Source organism: Taudactylus pleione, unplaced genomic scaffold (assembly GCF_031769625.1).
Source record: "Taudactylus pleione unplaced genomic scaffold, aTauple2 ptg000016l, whole genome shotgun sequence".
Lineage (NCBI taxonomy): Eukaryota > Metazoa > Chordata > Amphibia > Anura > Myobatrachidae > Taudactylus > Taudactylus pleione.
Genome location: NW_028284418.1, coordinates 32,892,519 through 32,912,467, shown reverse-complemented (window position 1 = coordinate 32,912,467; position 19,949 = coordinate 32,892,519). Strand labels below are relative to the sequence as shown.

General features: G+C 40.4%; 1 protein-coding gene across 26 annotated transcripts in view; it reads left to right on the top strand.

Annotated features, from left to right (window-relative positions):
- CAMK2G (calcium/calmodulin dependent protein kinase II gamma) overlaps window positions 1-19,949 on the top strand; it is a 291,189-nt gene that overhangs the window by 9,852 nt on the left and 261,388 nt on the right. For all 26 annotated transcript variants that reach the window (XM_088475593.1, XM_088475571.1, XM_088475592.1 and 23 more), the window contains exon 2: window positions 1,374-1,468. In XM_088475593.1, the coding sequence (XP_088331719.1) occupies window positions 1,374-1,468 (95 nt within the window). The remainder of the gene's footprint in view (window positions 1-1,373; window positions 1,469-19,949) is intronic.

The following is a 19,949-nucleotide window of genomic DNA, read 5'->3' as shown; positions in this document are numbered from 1 at the left end:
GCTGAGAGATGGGACAGTAATTCAGAATAGGAGTAATCACTGCATGTTAAAAGTATTTGCATAATTATAATCTTGGTGTATTAACATTAGTGTCTCCTCATTCTGGTTGTATATGGACCAATTCTGTTGCTCATGCCAATCTCCTGATTATCACTTTCTAGATTGACCACACACATGGGTGACCAGATGGACACTATCCGTCTATCTAGCATCTATTGTAAAGCTGCTGTCAGGCTTCTAGAACATACTGGGGGCCTTTAGTGCATTTAGAATATGAAGATATACATAGGTCTATACCTTATTTATGGGTATGCCTGTATAATTATAGGATCAAACTAGATTTTTGGGCCACACCCTGTTGTATCGGAACATTTGTGGGATGTAAGAACTTAAGGGCTCATACCTTTGGGGAGCTGATAAGCTGCTTTAGGTCAAATGTTAGAAATTTTACCACTTTTCAAAAGATCTTTGCAATGTGGCTATTACTGTGACCCAGATCTTTGTTGCAGTGTGGTCCACTTTAGCTTTGACAGGCATTTTCATAGATATGTATTATATTTTACCAAGCATTACTGATTGTGAATGCAGCGAGCAACATCGAAACTGATGCCGAAGGAAAGTTTTTCATACACCATCTGTATGTGTCTCTAAATTTGTTTTCAGATTTGTTGTTAGAGAGTATCTACTAGGCTTTGTTGATGTGTCTTGGCCACCTGACTTTACCTGTATGTGAGGCATAAGAGTTGCTGTCTAGAGATCTTTTAGACTCACCCTAACTGTTATAGAACCCCTTCATTTACTAAACAACTAATTAAATAAAACATTTATAGGAGCATCAAATACACAATCTAATTCGTTCTAGCAAAATAGTTACAAAGATTATTATATATAAAGTTTTGCATAACTTTACAAATGGAACTTTTGAAGTATATTTTATATGAAACTTCGTAAATTATTGTCTAAAATAGACAATAACTTATTTATTGGGAATACTCAACAGTTCATTAACTTCTTTATTGGCTGAAATGTTGCTGGGCTGGAACTTGTACAACAAGGGAGATGCAGTTTAGCGATAGCATGCGGCTACTTCTGGTCTAAATATGTTGTCATAGCACAGGGTTCCATCTCTCAAGAGGACCTACGGCCTGCATCAAATGTTGTATCACAGAAATAGACCTGAAGTGCTAGAGCCATGTAAACAACTGTAATTGGAATAGACCTGAAGTGATAGAGCCATGTAATCGACTGTAATTGGAATTATTTTTAAGTATAGTTACAAAATGCTGAACTTATAAACGACATATTTTTTATTGTACATGTCATTTTTTAATGTTTGGGTTCATCTGCAACGTTATTTGTAAATTCTTTTCAAGGGGCGCCTTTTCTGTGGTACGAAGGTGTGTGAAGAAATCCTCCAACCAGGAATATGCTGCAAAGATTATCAACACCAAGAAATTATCTGCTAGAGGTAAGAAAGCCTGTAGTATATGCTCAGCAGTATCTAGTGATGCTCTATGTCCATAGCTTTGCCCATGAACACACTGTTTCCATGTGTCCTGGTTTGTCTTAGAACCGCACTGCTTTTTTTGTCACTGGTAAGATTTTTATTGTATTTCAGTTTATGGGAGAAGCTTATTTTTTGCCTTAGATCCTCGCAATTTTTGGCATTTTAAGAGATGATCTCGTGTCACTTGGGTATTCAGATCATTGTATTTTGTGTGTTACATCTTTTTTAACCTGTCGACTACAAAAGAATTTACTTGATATTGTAATTTTAAATTTGCACACTGCAACAGCTTAAAGGATCATGTGTCCCTTCACACGAAAGAGCTAAAAACTACACTGGGAAATGTATATGTGCGAGTTTCAGTCACTTATGAGAACGGAACATGTTTGAGAGGAAGTTGTGATCGTGGGGTAAGATGTTTTTCATATGCACAGCAGACTTCCTATAGTGAAGTACGCTGTAGTTAGTGTTCTCTTTTAAAAAAAAGACATTGGTAGTAGACTACAACAGTTTGAGCTAAAAAGCAAAGTTTGTATGTGAGTGTGTATGTGTGTGTATATATATATATATATATATATGTGTGTGTGTGTGTGTACACACAGTATATACATAGTGTTTTTTTTATTTATTGTAAATGGTCCACAGAAACCATGATAGTACATATTAGCAACAATAATAAAGAACTTGGACTCTTTTTATAGGAGCCATGGAATTTACATTAGTTTGAATAATCAGGGTGTGCAACTGCTATACAAGAGATAAAGGTGGCAAGCTCAGGAAGGACATAAACCTGTGGAGCAGAAGGGCAACAATAAAGAAGAAGTAGGAAGAGACTAGGGGCCTTATTCAGAGATGTATGCTGACCTGATGGTTAGCGCACATCTCCGATGGTGGGAGGACTGCGCATGCGCAGGAGGTGTACTGTGCTTGTGCAGCCCTCCGTCTGCGAGTTATCTCGCAGTGTCTCTCAGCTGCAGCCTGATTGACAGGCTGTGGCATTTGGTAGATGGAGACTGGGTGTTCCCTGGCAGCGTTCCCGGAAACAGGAGCCTGTCGCCCCCATTTTACTGGAGGGGTGAGGCCAGGGACTGTGTGGGGGCACGCAGACTTCCTGGCCTCGCAAGTTGCCAGGACCTGGGCAGGCTGTGGGACGATCATGAGGGATAATAAAAGAGGAAAACCTATACATTTTTGGAGTCTTGAATTTTGGGGCTTCCAGTATAGAATCCAGAAGACTGTAGAGCGTTTACCGGGCATGTCCACAATACAGGACTCATAGTTCCCCTGTGGCCACAGTTTCGCCAGCATTTGTGGAATCAGCAGTCAGGAACATCTTATTCAGTCTTTCTGGGGTGTAATGCCATCTGTAATAGACTTTATAAAAGTGGTTCTTTATTTTGATAGAAATGAAGCATTTAGCAATGCTACCTCATGTGCCTCCTATGTATCATCATCTGGTGGAAGACCCAGATCCCCTTCCCATTCCAGATCATGCCGGTTCCACTGATGGCCGTGTGTCGGGGCATAGCGCTTCAATAGTAAGAGAGATCTTAATGCTTGGGCTGGGGGGAGGGACAATAATATGTGATTAAATCTGATGATTTCAAAGGGGCAAAGAGTGTGTGAAACAAATGTCGGCGGGAGGTCCTCCAGGGAAGGACCTTGGCCTTGTTTAATAAAGTCTGTAGGGAATCTGAAGCTAGCTAGGACCCTGCCAGATTATCTAACTTGGAAAGTTCTAATGGGAACGCTTTGTTGTCACAAATGGGGTTATAAGGGAATGGAGAGTGGTACGTCTGCATGTGAGTGCAAATGTATTTATTTTATTTCTTACCAGTTATTTATATAGCACACACACATTCCGTAGCGCTTTACAGAGAATAGTTGGCCATTCACATCAGTCCCTGCCCCAGTGCAGCTTACAATCTATTCCATATCACATGTGCACACAGACATACACTAGGGTTAATTTTTTATTTTTTTTTGTTGGGAGCCAATTAACCTACCAATATATTTTTGAAGTGTGCGAGGAAACCGGAGTACCCAGAGGAAACCCACGCAAGCACAGGGAGAATATACAAACTCCACACAGTTAGGGCCGTGTTGGGAATCGAACCCTCAACCTCAGTGCTGAGACGCAGTAATGCTAACCATTACACCGTCTGTGCTGAATAAATTGATTGTAGAGTCTGAGATTGGCTGTAAATTATGGGGTAGAGCGGAAAATCCAGGTCTATGTAATTTCTGTAGACTCCAAGGTGTGATAAGAAACACAACACTAAATCTGGGTACAGACTAGACTATATATATGATTTGTGTGTTCAAATCGTCCAGTGTGTACGCATTGTGTGCGCTCCTGCTGGGTCATCCGTTCCATCTTCAGATCTGCCATACATGCTGCTCAATCTGAAGATATCGTCAATGATTATCCGCAAATCGTGCAGTGAGTACGCACTACCGGACGACCAGAAGATATGTTACCGTTATATCTTAACGAACTAACGACCGAACAACGCACGATATATCGTTTGGAAGATTGCACAGTGTGTATGAACTATATCGCTTGTCCTGGAGTTCAAGGGAAATTACGACAATCATCGCTTTGTTTGCACATCATCTAATGTGTAACCATCTTAAAAGGGTAGATTCAGTATCCACCAGGGAGATTGCACAGTGGAGGAATAAGAGACGGCAGGCTGTGAACAGTGGGCTGCTAGGTAATATGACCTGACATCTGGGAGGCCTCTTCCCCTTTTGGATACATGTTTTTTTTTTAAGTATGCTCTGAGAGAATCTTGTTTAGAGTTCTAGACAGATGAAACGAGACAGAGCCTTTTGCACTTTGGTTAGTAATGTTGGGATAGTTTGGAAATGATTTATCCCTGGTGGTATACTACTCTCTTTGACAGCAATGTAAAAATGAATCTTGCATCTAATGTTGAGTGGTCCTTTTCCCTGCATTTCAGTTTGTCTGTCGCTTCTGACATTATGCAGAACCTACAACTATTTGTGCAGGCAATCAAACCCAATCCAATTCAGGCAGCTAGGACGAGGCTCTGCATTGTATGTAGCAGCAGGTTTGTGTTGAACAAGGCACCTGTCCAGCTAGTTGCTGCATACAAAGCATACCCACAGTTAGCAGGGTGAACTTGCTGCCTATTTGTGCTGACAGGTTTCTGCTCAGTAAACTGCCTCTGTGGCTGGAGCAGAATATAGGTATAGAACTACACCTGGACAATGCTTTTATATTAATGAACTGGAACTGATTAGAGTTAGTGACATCATACTCCTTTGATTGCACCAATAGGCAAAGACTGTCTGCCTTAGCAGTGTTCTGGCTCTCTTGGTTGGATTCCTGATTTGCATTTTTTGCCTATATTTAACCTAGCACCTCTCACCTCTCTTGTCATCTCGCTTACAGACTAATGGTGCGTACACACTGGGCGATTAAAGTGGACGACTGAACGATAACGATATCGTTATCGTTCAGTCGTCCACTTTATCGTCCATTTTTAACACAAAAAAGATGAACGATGACGACGACACTCGTTCCCGCGGGTCGTTCGTCATCCTCGTTCATCGGGCTGACATGCAGGCCAACCTGACGACCTCGTCAGGTTGCTGCATGTCAGGGAATGGGGGAGAGAGCCCGGCGCTGAACGATATCGCTAATGATATCGTTCAGCGGCTGTGCTCCATGTCATGAACGACATTGAGCACAGCCTGCCGGGGACACACTAGACGATATCGCTCAGGGAGCATATCGTCTAGTGTGTATGCACCTTAACTCTCATTTACTTCATTGAGTTTTATACAGTGGGGTCACCATAAATCCCCTTTTCCCAACTTCCTGTTTCCCATCCTCTATTTACTGTTTGCTATTACTAAATAAATAAAAAAAGTCCTATTTATTTATTTATTTTTTCCTGCAGTTTGTAGACTTGTAAAAGTCAAATCATTTACTTTCCTTGTAAGAATATGCATTTTCGTCTCTTTTGTTGCCTGATTTTCGTCTCTTTTGTTGCCTGATATGTAATCCAGAACCAAACATCGTATGCTACTGGTGTACTTAAAATTCTCTGAGATGTAATCTATGCTTAAGTAACAAGGAAATTGGAATTTCACTTCATACCCGTGCAGCCCCAAACCACAATCTACAAAAAGGCCCTGATTTATTTACTTTATATTGCTGTAGTAATGTGTTAATGGAAGACAATAACTGGAGTGCAACAGCATTTTGTAACCCATAAAATACGTGAATGTGAAACAAGATACTTGTAACTGCATGTCACGTTCCTAACTCAAGGAGATGTCTTATTCTCACTCCAGTTCTGGGTAGAACTAGGATCTTGCATTAAAAAGAAATCATACAGGAAGCAGAGTGAGCAAAAGAGAAATGCTTTCTTATGTAAGTGATAAAATAATTTAGGTACCCATATATTGATAAGCCTATAAAACATTACATGTGGCCACAGCATCGCCCCCTTTCTTGGATGTATCATACTATTATCTCCCCTTTATATATTATGAGGACATTCCATTTACAGAAGTGTAAACTATGTTTTAAAAGCATAACATGAATTATCTTGAAATTCTGATATACTTTTGACAAGTGTAGGGGTTTCTTTATTTATACTATGTAATATACAGTATATTGCAGAACAGATTAATGCATTTTTTTAAAGCTTGCTATGAATTGGCACAGAGGGTAAATAGTCTGTAGCCCTATGGGCCGATTTCAATTATCCTTGATATACCACGTGAGGAAAAGGGTTGTAGCCTCCAGCTTTAACGCCCGAATCTATTCAAAGAGAAGCCCTTTCCTCACGCATTAACCCATAGATTCTGGGATAAGTACTCGGAGCTATGGATTAACGTATTTGCAATAATGGCAGAAAACCGGATTTTTGTTCACATCCCAGGAGGAGGTGAACAGAAATCTGCATTAAGTGCAGCTTGCACTTAATGCCCTGGGCACTGCATCATGGCTAATCCTCACTTCGAGGTTAATTGAATTTGGCCCATAATGTACACATTTATTTACTCACTAGATCATTTATTTTTGATCTGACCATACTTTTTTGCACACACAGTTCTTTGCTCATGCTTTAAAATTGACAACAGTTTAAATACACTTTTTAAAACACACCCCCAGTTTAAAAATGGAACACGGACCACCGTTGCGATCCCCCAACTCCTGCCCTGATGACTATTTTTCTTTTGAGCCACCTGCATTATTTGAGAAAAAAAATAAAAAAAAGAATTAATACATTTGGATGGCTAAACTACCAAATTCATAGTGGGAATTATAAGTGGTTAGTGGACATTTCAAAGTAGTTCAGCAAATACTGTAGGAAAGCAGGATCCCTATTCATGTTTAAAATGGTTGGCTACAATATTATTGGATTACCATTTTAAAGTGTAGCAACAAGTGTTAGAGAGTTATCATGCGAGTTAATTGAAGCAATTTTAGAAATTGTGCCTGCTGGCGTGTGATGACACAGGGGTAATTAACTTGGCAGAGGGTGGATTGGTGCAGTGTTTAGTTGCTTTAATCAGGGTCCACACACAACTTCCGTGGTAAAATCAAATAAATGGAGATTCACTTGTCAGCAAGAATCAAAATGGAAAACAACAAACAGCCCAGCCCCTATTTAGGGCGTCTAACTCTCTCTTTGACCCCTGACTACCTTTGGGCAGCTAGTCTGCAAATAAAGTCTCTGCCTGCTTCTCTGCAGGTCTATCACCGGCTCCAGCCTGGCTGCCACAGCTACACAATACAGTCAGTCTTGGTGGCCTTTCCTGTCTCCTCCAGGTATAGGCTCTGACTTCCTCAGCCTGCAGCTTAGCTGCTTCAATGTATACAGTCTTTGGAATTTTTCATTCCTCCCCACCTCCTGCAGGTCTGGATTCAGGCCCCCTAGCCCCAGTGGCCTCCAGGCACACTGGGCTCTGTAGCTGTCAGTCCTTCTTGGACTTTCCACATGCAGCCTGACTGTAGGTCTGCCTCGTTGGCCCTCACCTGAGCTATCTCCACAAGGCAGCCATTAGATGTGGCAAAACTCAGTATTTCTGCCCTGTAAGGGCAAATCTCTCCTGCCCCATACATAATCTGCTGCTCACCAGCTCCATCTCTGGTGATACTACCACAATATATATGTTTGTCGACCAATATGTGATGAATTTGTAGCCGCAATATATTTTTATAAACAACACCGAGAGTGCCGTCCTTTTGTGGTGTGTGTATATATATATATATATATATCTCTATCATCTCTATCTCTATCTGCCCGGCACTCCTGTATACACAAGACATGTCTTGATAAAAGAGCTGAGACTCTGAAACGTTGGCATGTGAAACGCTTGTCCTAGCGTGGTTTGCTCTATTCAGGAGCCGGGAGTGCTGTCCATTCTATCTGCTTTGTATATTATCATTGTAAAGGCATCGGGTGCAGTTGTTGGTGTATACAGGAGTGCCGGGCATATTGCTGAAATTGTTTAATAAAAATATATTGCGGTTACAAATTCATCACATATTGGTCGACACTATAGATTATAACATTAATATAAAATAAAGAAAAAAAAAAACCATTGTGTGTTGGTTACAAAAGTATGTCCTTTGATGGAAAATAGCAGTCATGGAAATCCTTTGGAAGTCAGCAGAGAGCATGAGGAGGATGGTACTATAATTCCTTATTCAGCCCTTGATGCACTGCAAGCACGCACAATAATATTACCAATTAATGAGCACCTGATAACCTGTCCTCTGTGTGCAGGTTTTTATTTATTTTATTTGCAGCTTCCCTATCTATCTGTATCGATCTATCTCATCTGCCTAATATGCTGTGTCCGAAGGTATCCAGTATTCGAACGTCACCAGCAGATACTTTATCTCCTTTAAACTGCGAGGTGTAGCGTCCATGGATTAGACTTGTTTTTCCAATACATACTTCTGATGCTGGATCAGTCCATTCAGTGTGGCTGAAAGAGGTTGTTGCCATGAAAGTATATAAATCACAAACCACAAAGTGGTTTTAGGCGGAAAAAGACCAGGGGGCAGATGTACTAAGCCTTGGAGAGTGTTAACATGGAGAGAGATAAGGTACCAACCAATCAGCTCCTTACTGTCAGTTTACAGGCTGTGTTTGACAGGAGCTGATTGGTTGGTAGTTTGTCTTTCCACTTTATCTCCACTTTATCACTCTTCAAGGCTTGGTACATCTGCCCCCTGATATTCCACAACAAAATAAATATTAAAATCCACAAACACTGTAAATGAAATTCCAATTAGATGCAGGTATTTAGAGAACAAAGCTTTATTTTAAGATAACGGTAAAAACAGACCTGGACTTATGAATAGCTATAGAAAAATGTGACATATCTCAGCGTCGACCAGACAGAATATTTACTAACATATACAAAATACAACCAATACCTGTACGCTGCATAAGCATTATATACATAAAACATTTTGGATAATGAACATTAATCTGTACATAGTATTTAATAAAGTCCCTGGTAGGCGCCTGTCTGTCCGGGCTAATCTTGAAAACCACTGGATGGATTTTGATGCAGAATTCATTGTTCTATAAAGCATTTGTCGAGGGAGGTTTAGGTGTATGACAAAAGGGAGCCAAGTAGTAGTGACGATATTAGTGAAGCAAGTTAATGAGGAAATGGACATTCTTGGCTTACGATGCCCAAACCGATATATATATCACTACAATGGAGTTTATTTTATTCAATGTAGAGCTTGATACGTATTATCCGGTTTCTCAAGAAAAATTTATGTAGGCCCTGTTTACTGATACAAATTTCAGTTTTTCCCTTTTATTACCATTCCTATTTAATTTATGTGACAAATTACTCTTTAATTTCAAATGAGTCCAGTTTCCGGTAAGAGTCATGACAATGACTATAGTGGAGACTTTGTTTTTCTAATGGACAACTTTACGTGGCCCTTTTGCTTGTCACGTCAAAACTTTAATCTTTTCGTGCTGACGTCAAGAGGAAAAATTACGTCTAAAAGGCAATCTTAAGACCTTGGTTAAAAAAAACTTTTGCCGTAAATATAAAAATTGCTCCCGTGCTCTTGATATAAAAAAGATATTTATTGTAAACAATTCTCACTGGATTCTCCTATTTAAGAGGTTACAATATGTCTGTAGAAGTCCTTTACTAAGTAGCCATATTTATATCATGACAGCAATCTTAATGGTTTAGAAATTGTGGGTCTAAAACAGTGGTTCCTAAACTGGGTGCCGTGGGTTGGTGGTCCAGGACCAAATCAAGGTCAATGTAATAGGCAAAACTAATGCCAACGGCTGCCAATCATAAAATACGTGGACAAACCGAAGTGCAACCCTGTCTACCACCACATAGCTGAGCCTAAGGATGTCATATAAGCACAATTTACTTAATTTAATAACGGGGGGGGGAGGGGTATTAAGCTTATTATGATTGTGCAGTTTGGGGAGAAAATCCCATGATTAATGGACCATTAAGGTGACACATGTGATTTCAATTATCCCATTGGTTGAAGCCACTATATACAGTAATTCCCAGGCTGAGCGGTGTGGACATTCTGCTTTTTATTTACCTTTGAGAAAGGCGCCATTGTGCACTGAAATGTGTTGGGATTACAAACCGAGGTGAAATTATCTATGCTATGGAAGCTGAAAACTATCTTTATGGCGGTGGTTCTTTGCACTAAATATCTGTATTATATATAGACACGCCACTTGCATACTCTGAGCAGGTGCTGGTCAGCACCTGTGTCAGCTGCACATTTTGTTACATTGTTATCTCGTTTGGATGGAAGCATATGTAGTCTGGGGCTGAGCACTAAAAAAAAAAACAGCTATTATTCAATAACGGAGAAGATTGGGTGCCATCAACATCGGGATGTCTGGAGGGACTGTCATGATTTTGGAAATTAAGCATCATTTCCTAATATGGTCCCGTAAGTTTGGCACTAAGTTTATTGGGTTTGAAAAACTTTTGACTATAACTAATAATATTCATCCTCGGGAATATTGAAAAGGAGTAAAGGACTTCTGCGCGCATATTATAACCTCGTAAATATAGGATTCCAGTGGGAGTTGTTTACCATAAGTAGTTGTTATATCAAGAGCACTCTGTTATAATATATTAATGGACATTATTAAGAATCCAAAATGTTATGTGAATAATTCTTATGCAGCATATATTTGTTGTATTGTGTGTGTGTGTTTTAATAAATAATCTATGTCTGGTCGATTCTGAAATATAACCCTTTTTTATTCTTATTTTATTTTTATAGCTATTCATTACCCAAGCGCATGTTTTTGTTGTTTTTGCCCTTGAAAAAATATACCTGGTCTGCAACAATGTTTAGGTAGGGTGTACACATCACATTAACGTCCACATGAATGACTGGACCAGTGTTTCCCACCAGATATCATCACACATCCTTCACTGTTTCTTCCCACAATGCATCCTTGTGCCATCTTTTCCCTAATTAGATGACACATATGTAACCATCCTTTCCATATAATGCTACAGACCAGGCTACCTTCTGCCAATGGTCCATGGTCTAGTTCAAACGCTTTGCTAGGTAACTTTGACTGGCTTGTGGCTAGGTACTCCCATACACAACATACACAACAGGGTTTATTTTCCCCTCCTCGAGACATTGTCAGTAGATATTTGTCGCGGCTGACCTTGACCTTGAGCACTCCACAAACCTTGCAGTTTTGGAAATGCCCTGATAATTCATCTAGCCATATCGAGTTGTCCATTACCAATGTCACTCACAGCTGCCTATATCTTCTACATTCAGCTTGTTTAATATTAGCTGTTTGATATCAGCTTAAGCTGGCCACACATCTAAAGATTATCTGTCCAACCAGCCAACTAGTTGATTGGTTGGAATGAAAATCTGGTAAGGAATGGGAGTAAATGATGATCAGCAATTTGCTCCTAAATGCCAGAAAACAGATGAAAATGGTCGTTGAGACAAATTTGTTAAATGTTTGATCTAAACAATTTGTTCAAACAAAAGTTTTTGTCCATTTTCCGGCGTTTGGGAGCAAATTGCTGATTGTCATTTGCTTTTATCCCTTACCAGATTTTCATTCCAACCAACTAGTTGGATGGTTGGATGTAAGTTGGTCTAGTGTGTGGCCAGCTTAACTGTCTAACATATCCCTGAAACTGTTAAACTGCACTTTTTCATAATTATAAATTTTTACAAATTCTTAATAAAAAAAAGATAGAATAAAACAGAATGGGTTTAAAAGCTAGCTAGTATTAAATCTCCTATTTCAAATATTGCTATTTTGGGAAGATTAATATTCTGAATTACCTTATTGGCAAATATTTACAATGCATAATACTGAGTGTATATGTATGTGTGTGTATATGTGTATATATATATATATATATATATATATATATATATATATATATTTTATATTATTATTATTATTATTATGGAATACGGGTAAATAAATGGACAGGTTATGGAATGTAGCTGTAACCACTGATGGGCAGGTATTCGTGCGGGCTATGTACACACAGGCATGGGAAAAACTTTGCTCGTTTAAGTGTAGGTAACTTGAGCTAACTTCCATCTCAAAGCTGCTCTGAAGCTTAAGTAAAGATTTAGCAAACCCACAACAGTGGAAAAGTGTAGGTGTTGCCCATAGCAACCAATTATATTGTAGCTATAAAATGATCGTTATGATTGGTTGCTATGGGCAGCGCCTCCATTTTTGGAAGGTTTGATACATTTTCCTCTTAGAACCAGATTCAATTAGCGGCAACAGCTTTGCAGGAAATGTCTTCTGAGACTGATCTCTGTACGCAGCCTATGGAGGTGTGAACATAAATCCTCTACCAAAATAAATTATTGCCCAGCTGCCGCCGATTACATGAACCTGTCCATTTGTTTACGATCATGCTTTCACTGGCTCTAAATGAGCATTGTCCATTGTGTTTTATTGAACCTTAATTGTGAATGTTGCCGGATGCGTCATAAAGGGAAAGTTTGTATTATAGCGTGTGGAGGTTTTTTTATGTTCTTTTTGGAGCCCTGACATCAGTCTGCATTGCCAGACTTTGAGGTTGATATATGAAGTAGTGGATAAGTGCGCCCCTGGAGAAGTTACCCAGGAGATGTCTATAGGAAAAACACCCCTCCAGCCAGCATCTCCGATCCTATGCCTGCATCTAAAGACTCGGAAATAATCGGATCAACAACAAGCTTGCTCAGACTGGCTGCTAGAACTGTGCAGCCAGAGCCAGGAAGTCAGTGTAAGGAGACGCAAGACCCTGGCCTTGGCACACCACAATACTGAGGCAATACTCCTCCATTTTGATGAATGGTTCCCGTCTCCGCCCATTCCCCGCCCACAAGTGGATGTAGCTTGTCAATCGGGCTGCAGCGTCCAGGGCACTGTGATGGGAGTAGCAGCACACGCGCACTGCGGCCCCGGCACATGCGCAGACCACACACCATCTGACTTGGACATCTGAATGAGGCCCTGTGAACACTGTAGTAAAATAAACTTGTGCACATGCCTTTTGAGAGATGGCAGTCTAGTGGATGTAGCCTTATCTGTGAGGTAAAGCCTGGTTGTAGCATGTGCATATGCATACAGGCTTGTGAGGTGGCTAGATAGCGTTTGGAGAGACCCTGTTCTAACTTTGTGTGACCTTTTGGCAAGTCGCTTCATCTGTCTCAGGACCTAAATTTAGATTGTAATCTATTTGGGAAGGGATGCAATGTGCTGGTGTGATATCCGTAAAACGGGGGACGCTTCATGTTATGCTATCTGGGTTTATTCAGTACCAAAATTATTTATTTACTTTAAACCCAAGTGTTCTTGGTCATTGTATGTGCTGTTCTAACAAGGATTTTCATCACCCCCTAACATTCTCCATTCTACTATGTTTGTTTCCTTTCTGGGCACATTTTTCTCCAGTTTATCTTGCTCTGAAATCCATAATTACAGCATTTGTGCTAACTTTTTGTTATACAGTCTTTGGTAGGCATTGCACAAAAGGGTGAACTAAATTAGCTTTAGAATTAGTACACTGTTCAGTTTCCCCCTACCTTTTATGATTCCATCAAAACGAAGGACTTGGCTACACACCATCACTCGGCAGGTCAGATAAGCCTTCCGATCCTCTGAGCGATTATCCGATCAGTGTGTGCAGAATTTTCTAGCTCAGTGTGTACGTTCTTCAGTGGATCGGCAGGTCTGCATCGTAAATGTTAAACTGCTCATAAGATGCGACTTCTCGATCTGACTGCTTGCAGGAGCGTTTTAAGCCGTTTATCGGGTAACGCTCCTGCATACACACCTATACAATTATTGGGCCAATCAGCTGATATCGGATAATTGCCCTGATAATTGTATACAATAGGTGTGAATCTAGTTTCCATTTGCACTTCATTCCACTTGTAACTGATCTATCTTTGCTGGAGGTCTTCTGCCCAATAACAGTCTGTAATCAGGGGATGTGCTTCTTTTACAACCTGAACACTGTGCAGGTGGAAAAGTGTTTTGTAGACTATTTAATAGATGCAGTATGTACATCAGTTACTGAAAGAGCAGCAGGGGTCTATTTTTCAGTGTTGCTGGTGCTTTGAAGGGGAATAGGTATGAATGAGCCTTTAATGAGGAAAAGAGACAGCTCAGGCAGGAGATTTCAAGAGCAACAGACTTATGGAATTTAAGGAAAGTGCTTTTTTTCCTGCATTTGTGGTTTGAAATGTATTATGTAAATAATATAAGTGAAACTATTTGTGTTTTTTAGTGTACATTATCATGCTTATCTGACTTGTACAATGAGGAATGAAAGTTATTTATTGTAGTGTTTCAGGCAGCTGAGTGGCTAGGTCTGTGTATGAAAGAGTTCTTCAATCACTTCAGCTATTTTATGATTTCTTTTTTAATATTGCAAATAAAAAAAAGCGTGTGGGTGTATATAGTATGTGTGTATGTATATATGTGTGTATGTATGTATCACGGCCTATATTTAGATGTATTCTACCTTTCGCTCTGTAATGTCAATGAGATTTGGTATAATAATTATTGCCATGGGTGTAAAGATACCCCCCCAAATCTTAAGCTGATAAGTATGTTGAGAAACCAGTTTAGCGGGATGTAGTTCCTATCCCAGCAGTAGGGATGCCGGCACTCAGAATACTGGTGTTGGAATCCTGGCTCTAGTATCCCGACCGCCGGCATCCCAACAGAAAGTATTAAGGTTAGGGGGTGGGTTAGGGTTAGGGGTTAGGATTAGACACTAGGGGAATGGATGTAGAAGAGACAGTTTCACATTGCATTCTAGATCGTTCCACCAGCATTAAACATCTTGTAGCGTAGTTACTGTTTCCTTTCGATTTTCAATTATGTCATTCATATAAAATAAACACAAGGAAAATACACAATGGTAAAATATTGTTAAATAAATAATAATAAAAAAGAAACAGCTCCACATGTGTATCATTCAGGAAAGGGTGGATGGATAGGTCCCGTCTAGAGATAGGATTCCCCAATTCTGTTCATGGCACCCTAAACGTGATGAATCTCTCACATTTTTTTTGCATGAATGCTTACTTGTATAGGAATGGTGGTGATCTCATAAAGGTTTCTTTAAAGGTGGTATCCAATGGGAGGAATCCATCCAATGTGTATGAAAATAATCAAAACCTATACTAGATTGTAATAAAAATATCGCTCAACATTTATTGATACAAAATAGGTGGTATAGGCAACCATACCGTATATAAATGATGGTAACAATTCACTGAAGAAGATGGAACCCGGCCATCATCATACAGTGAGTATGGTGTAGTTAAAGAGTTTGTCGTCCCCCTGTGTAAAAAATTGGCACTCTAATACTCTAATCAACACGTTTCGACGCTATGCGGCGTCTTTGTCAAGATGAGTGATGCTCATAAAATATAGATATATAATAAAATATTTTAATAGAAAATCCAAATAAAAACACACTACTGTATATGCAACCAGATTATCTCCATATAATGCTAAACATCCATCTTTAAAACCTAAATTGAGGTTAGAAGATAAGAAATAGGGCGCATCTCTGCACTCACCACTTAGAAACGTATTCTGATCACCGCCATCTTGGATGGTTAGGGTGAGGCTGCTTTTATAGTTAGGCTGCGGAGGGAGAGGGTTATGATTAGGCTGCAAGGGGGAGGGTTATGGTTAGGCTGCGGAGAGAGGGGAGCTAGGGTACTTACCTAGTTGAGCTGGGATTCTGACTGTCTGCATCCCATTCCTAACCCAGTTTAGTGACACATGTACTGTGATATTCAATGGGAAACACTGTTTCCTTGTCATGCATTTGCTTCGAGTGCATGAAAACTTTAACCCTGTCCCCAGTGGGTACGATCTATAGTTATGAGCTTCTCATGCTTCTATTTTGTGGCTGCTACAAGTAGTTTAATTTTATCTTTGTGAGAGAATTTTCCCCATGCCACTTTAACATAAAGTGCTACGGAGTCAACACTCCAATAGTTGCCGGTGTTTTTATTTTCAATGCTCCACAAGGGCATGCCTCTGTGCCTGCGCAAGTACGTGGATAGAAATGTCTTAGCACCATAATAATGATTGCATTCCATAAATAAACCGAATTATGTGTATTACGTGCTGGAGTTCCACTTTAAGCATATTTGTAATTTCATTTGTTTGAAACGTATGTTTCGAAGTTCTTCTGTCTTTATGTTCCTTCTTTACATATCAGTTTCACCTTTTGCTTGAATGAGGAACTAGCGTTTATCAACTTTCATAATGTACATATGAGTCCATATTTAATGGGTAGGGGGGAAGTAACTGCTATCTATCATCCGTTTGATGTGATAATAGAGGGTTGGGAGTGCAAATCTATTTAACTATAGATAGTTTTGTTAACAGAAGCTTTTTGCTGTGAAATAAACTATTTAAGTGTCTCCGAGCCGAGTATTTACATGTTTTAATGAAGTTTCATTATCATACGGGAAACATTTTTCGAAGGTGGCCCTTTTCCCGAGGCTGCTACATGCAGGCGTCTTACTCAGGCCTCTGCCGGCTTTGTAATGCAGAAATGGCAAGTACACATTACCATCTTAAGGGATGGGTGAGTGATTCTGAGTACCAATCACAAGCCGTAATTGCTTGATTTGGTTATTGGTCAGGGCTATCAGAGTAACGGATGAGCCGTGGGGACAAACACCAGCTTGGAACAGCTTTGGCTATGGCTATGGTGCGGAACCTACTAATAATATATTTTGCAGCTTTTTCATCTATATTTTGCTCGGTATAGTCTTTTCTTACCCCCACAAATATGCAACTCTTATTTCTCACCTGAATTCATCTTTTTCACCTGCCTTATAATAAATGGTTAGTTAAGCAGAGGATCTCCTCTGGTTGAAGCATAAATGTGAGTGAGACATCATAGGAGGACGTGTGTTAATGATTGATGTTGTCAACCAATCAGACTTCATTTCCTAGAATGTACTAGATGAAAAGATGGCTACAACCTGATAGATTGCTATTGGCAACACCTCCACTATTGTTTTTAGGATTTTTTTCTTTTTAACGAATCTACCCCCAAAAGGTACCTAAACCACTGTTTATTATTATTATTCATTAGCGCTGAGCACCAGGTCCTAAGAAATGACCTCCTACAGACTGCTCCTAAGACAGGAGTTCATTCTGTTTTTAGTCATTGAGTGCACAAAGCAGATATAAGTATTTTAAAGTTTCTGGTCAAAGGTCGTTGTTTAATAGGCAGCCAGAGATCTGCTAATCTCTTGTATCAGAATACTTTGTAGGTCAGACATTGCCTATGAAATCATGACTTAATTTTATAATGAATGGAGGGGCTGATGCAGTGAATGTCTGCCAGCCGGTGCTCTCACAGTAAATCATAAGAAATGGTAAGTCACAATCTGTGGAAGATTGAAGCAGTCTCCATGTTGGCGCCAGCAGTTATATATAAAATTATAAATGACGAGGTTCTTGCACAGTACAGAAAAACAAACTAACTTGGAAACCATAATTTAATTTAGATAGTATAGTCTCATTGTATGCTTCGTCGTCTTCTGTGTGCGCTTGTTGTAGACGTTTTTTATTTCACCAATAAAGGCCCCAGCAACACAATGCCATTTATTTTATACAGCTCTTGTTTGAAATGGATGTGTTGATATTTTTCTGTCTGTGTTGTTGAAATGCCTGAATTAGGTAGTAGAGATAATTTAGCATTTTGGTGCCAACTTTACACCCCATCGCAACCAACAAATCCCCATTAGCTTTTACCTATCTAGTACTTGTTAGAGAATCAAGGCTAGTGTATTCTTGTTATGGTTTATTCACATGTTTTCCTAAATGTGCCTTTGATATTGGCAAATGTGCTCACAGTTACACTGACATAAAAATAGACTGTTTATAAGACAAGCGTGCCCTGCCCCAGTTTTTCTATTTGGCCATTCTAAAATTGTTGCAAGGCATGCTGGGATTTGTAGTTATACAACAGCTGGAGGGCCACTTATTGCTCACCCCTGATCGATTGAAATATAAAGGATGGTGAGACTGTGCTGGAGGTTTTAGTTCAGTATTTAGTGTTCCTGCTAGACCACGGGGAGGGCAGGATCTGTGGGAGCGGGCAGGGAGAAGGGGGCGTGGCTGACTGGGGAGGGAGCGTGTCATTATGACAGCTCCCGATTCGTTACACTTGGGGGCGTGCCCAGCACTTACGAAGGTGTTTGGCTTCACCCAATCTATCCCCTCACTGTGAATAGATGCCTTGCGCATGTGCACGGTGTCTTATTTACCCGGTGATTGTACACAGCAACTTTCCCACCCGCTGGATGCTGTGGCCCGCGCATGGGGAAGGCACAAGGCAGGCTGTTTTAGCGAAGCACTGCTAAAAGGGCAGGGCACATTTTGCTCCTTCAAAATCGGGCAGTGAATGGCATCCCGCTAAAACAGCCTAGCGGGAATACTAGTATTAATGATCAGACCAGTTGCTGACTTCCAATATGGCCATTATCATCAACCTCTTTAAATATTTCAAAGTTTTGCATTGTCCTGGCACTCCAGACACCTTGTGAGTATGACAAACAGCTGGCTTGACCCAAGTCAGTCTTGGGCTATGCATTGATAATGTTAATTTAAAAAGTTCAGTGCACAATTCTTATTTATATGTTATGAGACTAAAACCCATTTGGCTTCCTCTGTCATTTTCAGGAATTTTTGCATATTACAGAAAAGAGAGCTTAATTCCAAGCTCCATATTTAGACTTGGCTGTTACCAAATGACATGACCGTTCTGGTTTAAATCACATACTCTTGTGAAAACTCTGCTTGTTTTCATTGCTGAGGTTTTCTATCCTACCGTAACTCACGCCCGTCAATTAATGTTGAAGGTTTTCAGATCACAGGGTTCTAGCCAGTGCCGGGAAACAGTCAGGAAGCCGGTGGACGCAATGCCGACCGCCGGCTTCCCGACTACTAAATCCCGACTACTAAATGACAGGCGTTGAAATCTCGATGCCTGTCATCTTACCTCTGCCGGGAGACAGGCGCCCGGCATCCTGATCGAAGGGATGGCGGGCGCGGACAGCCGCGCGGGGGGTTAGATTTAGGGCTCCCGGGGGGGAGGTTAGGGTTAGGCACCCCCGGAGGGGAGGCTAGGGTTAGGCACCCCCCCGGGGGACTTGGATTTAGGCGGCGGCGAAGGGGGGGATTAGGGTTAGGCACTTAGGGGTGCCTAACCCTATCCTCTCCCCTAAGGGAGGGTTAGGGTTAGGGGGTAGAATAGGTTAGTTTATACTTACCTTCCGACGTTCGGGATTTCCACCTGTGTCGGGCTGCCAGGATTTGAACAGCCGGCCATGCGGCCGGCAGTAAATCATACCATATCCACAGTGCCATCAGTAGCATGCATGGCTCTATGGGAATTATTAAACTTTGATGTTAGATTATTTATTTATAGGCACCTTGTAAATGTGAAGTGTGTCTAATGCAGTCACATTTGTACCAGGAACAACCTGAGAGCAGTACTGATTCCAATACATTAGTGAAATGTGGATTTGATCTATCTGAGGAAGTGTCTCAGAGCTGTGGAAAGCGCAGTGCTAGATATAGGATTTCTCTTCCATTAGATCAGAGTCTCCAGTTGAGATTGCTGAGTCAGGTAGAGGCTTGTGCAGCTATTCTAAATATTACTTTTTATTACTGCTCATTACATTTAATAAAGTATGGTGTGGTATCTTCTTAAATACTCCCCTCAGTATCCCCTACAGTTGTCATCACTGTTCACCAAGGGTTAATTAAGGCCACTGCTAGATCTCTTGTAAGTGAATGATGGGCGTTTTCAGACTGTAGTCACAACATTAGTAACACATACAAAACACACAAAAGGCCATTTTGCAATGAACAAC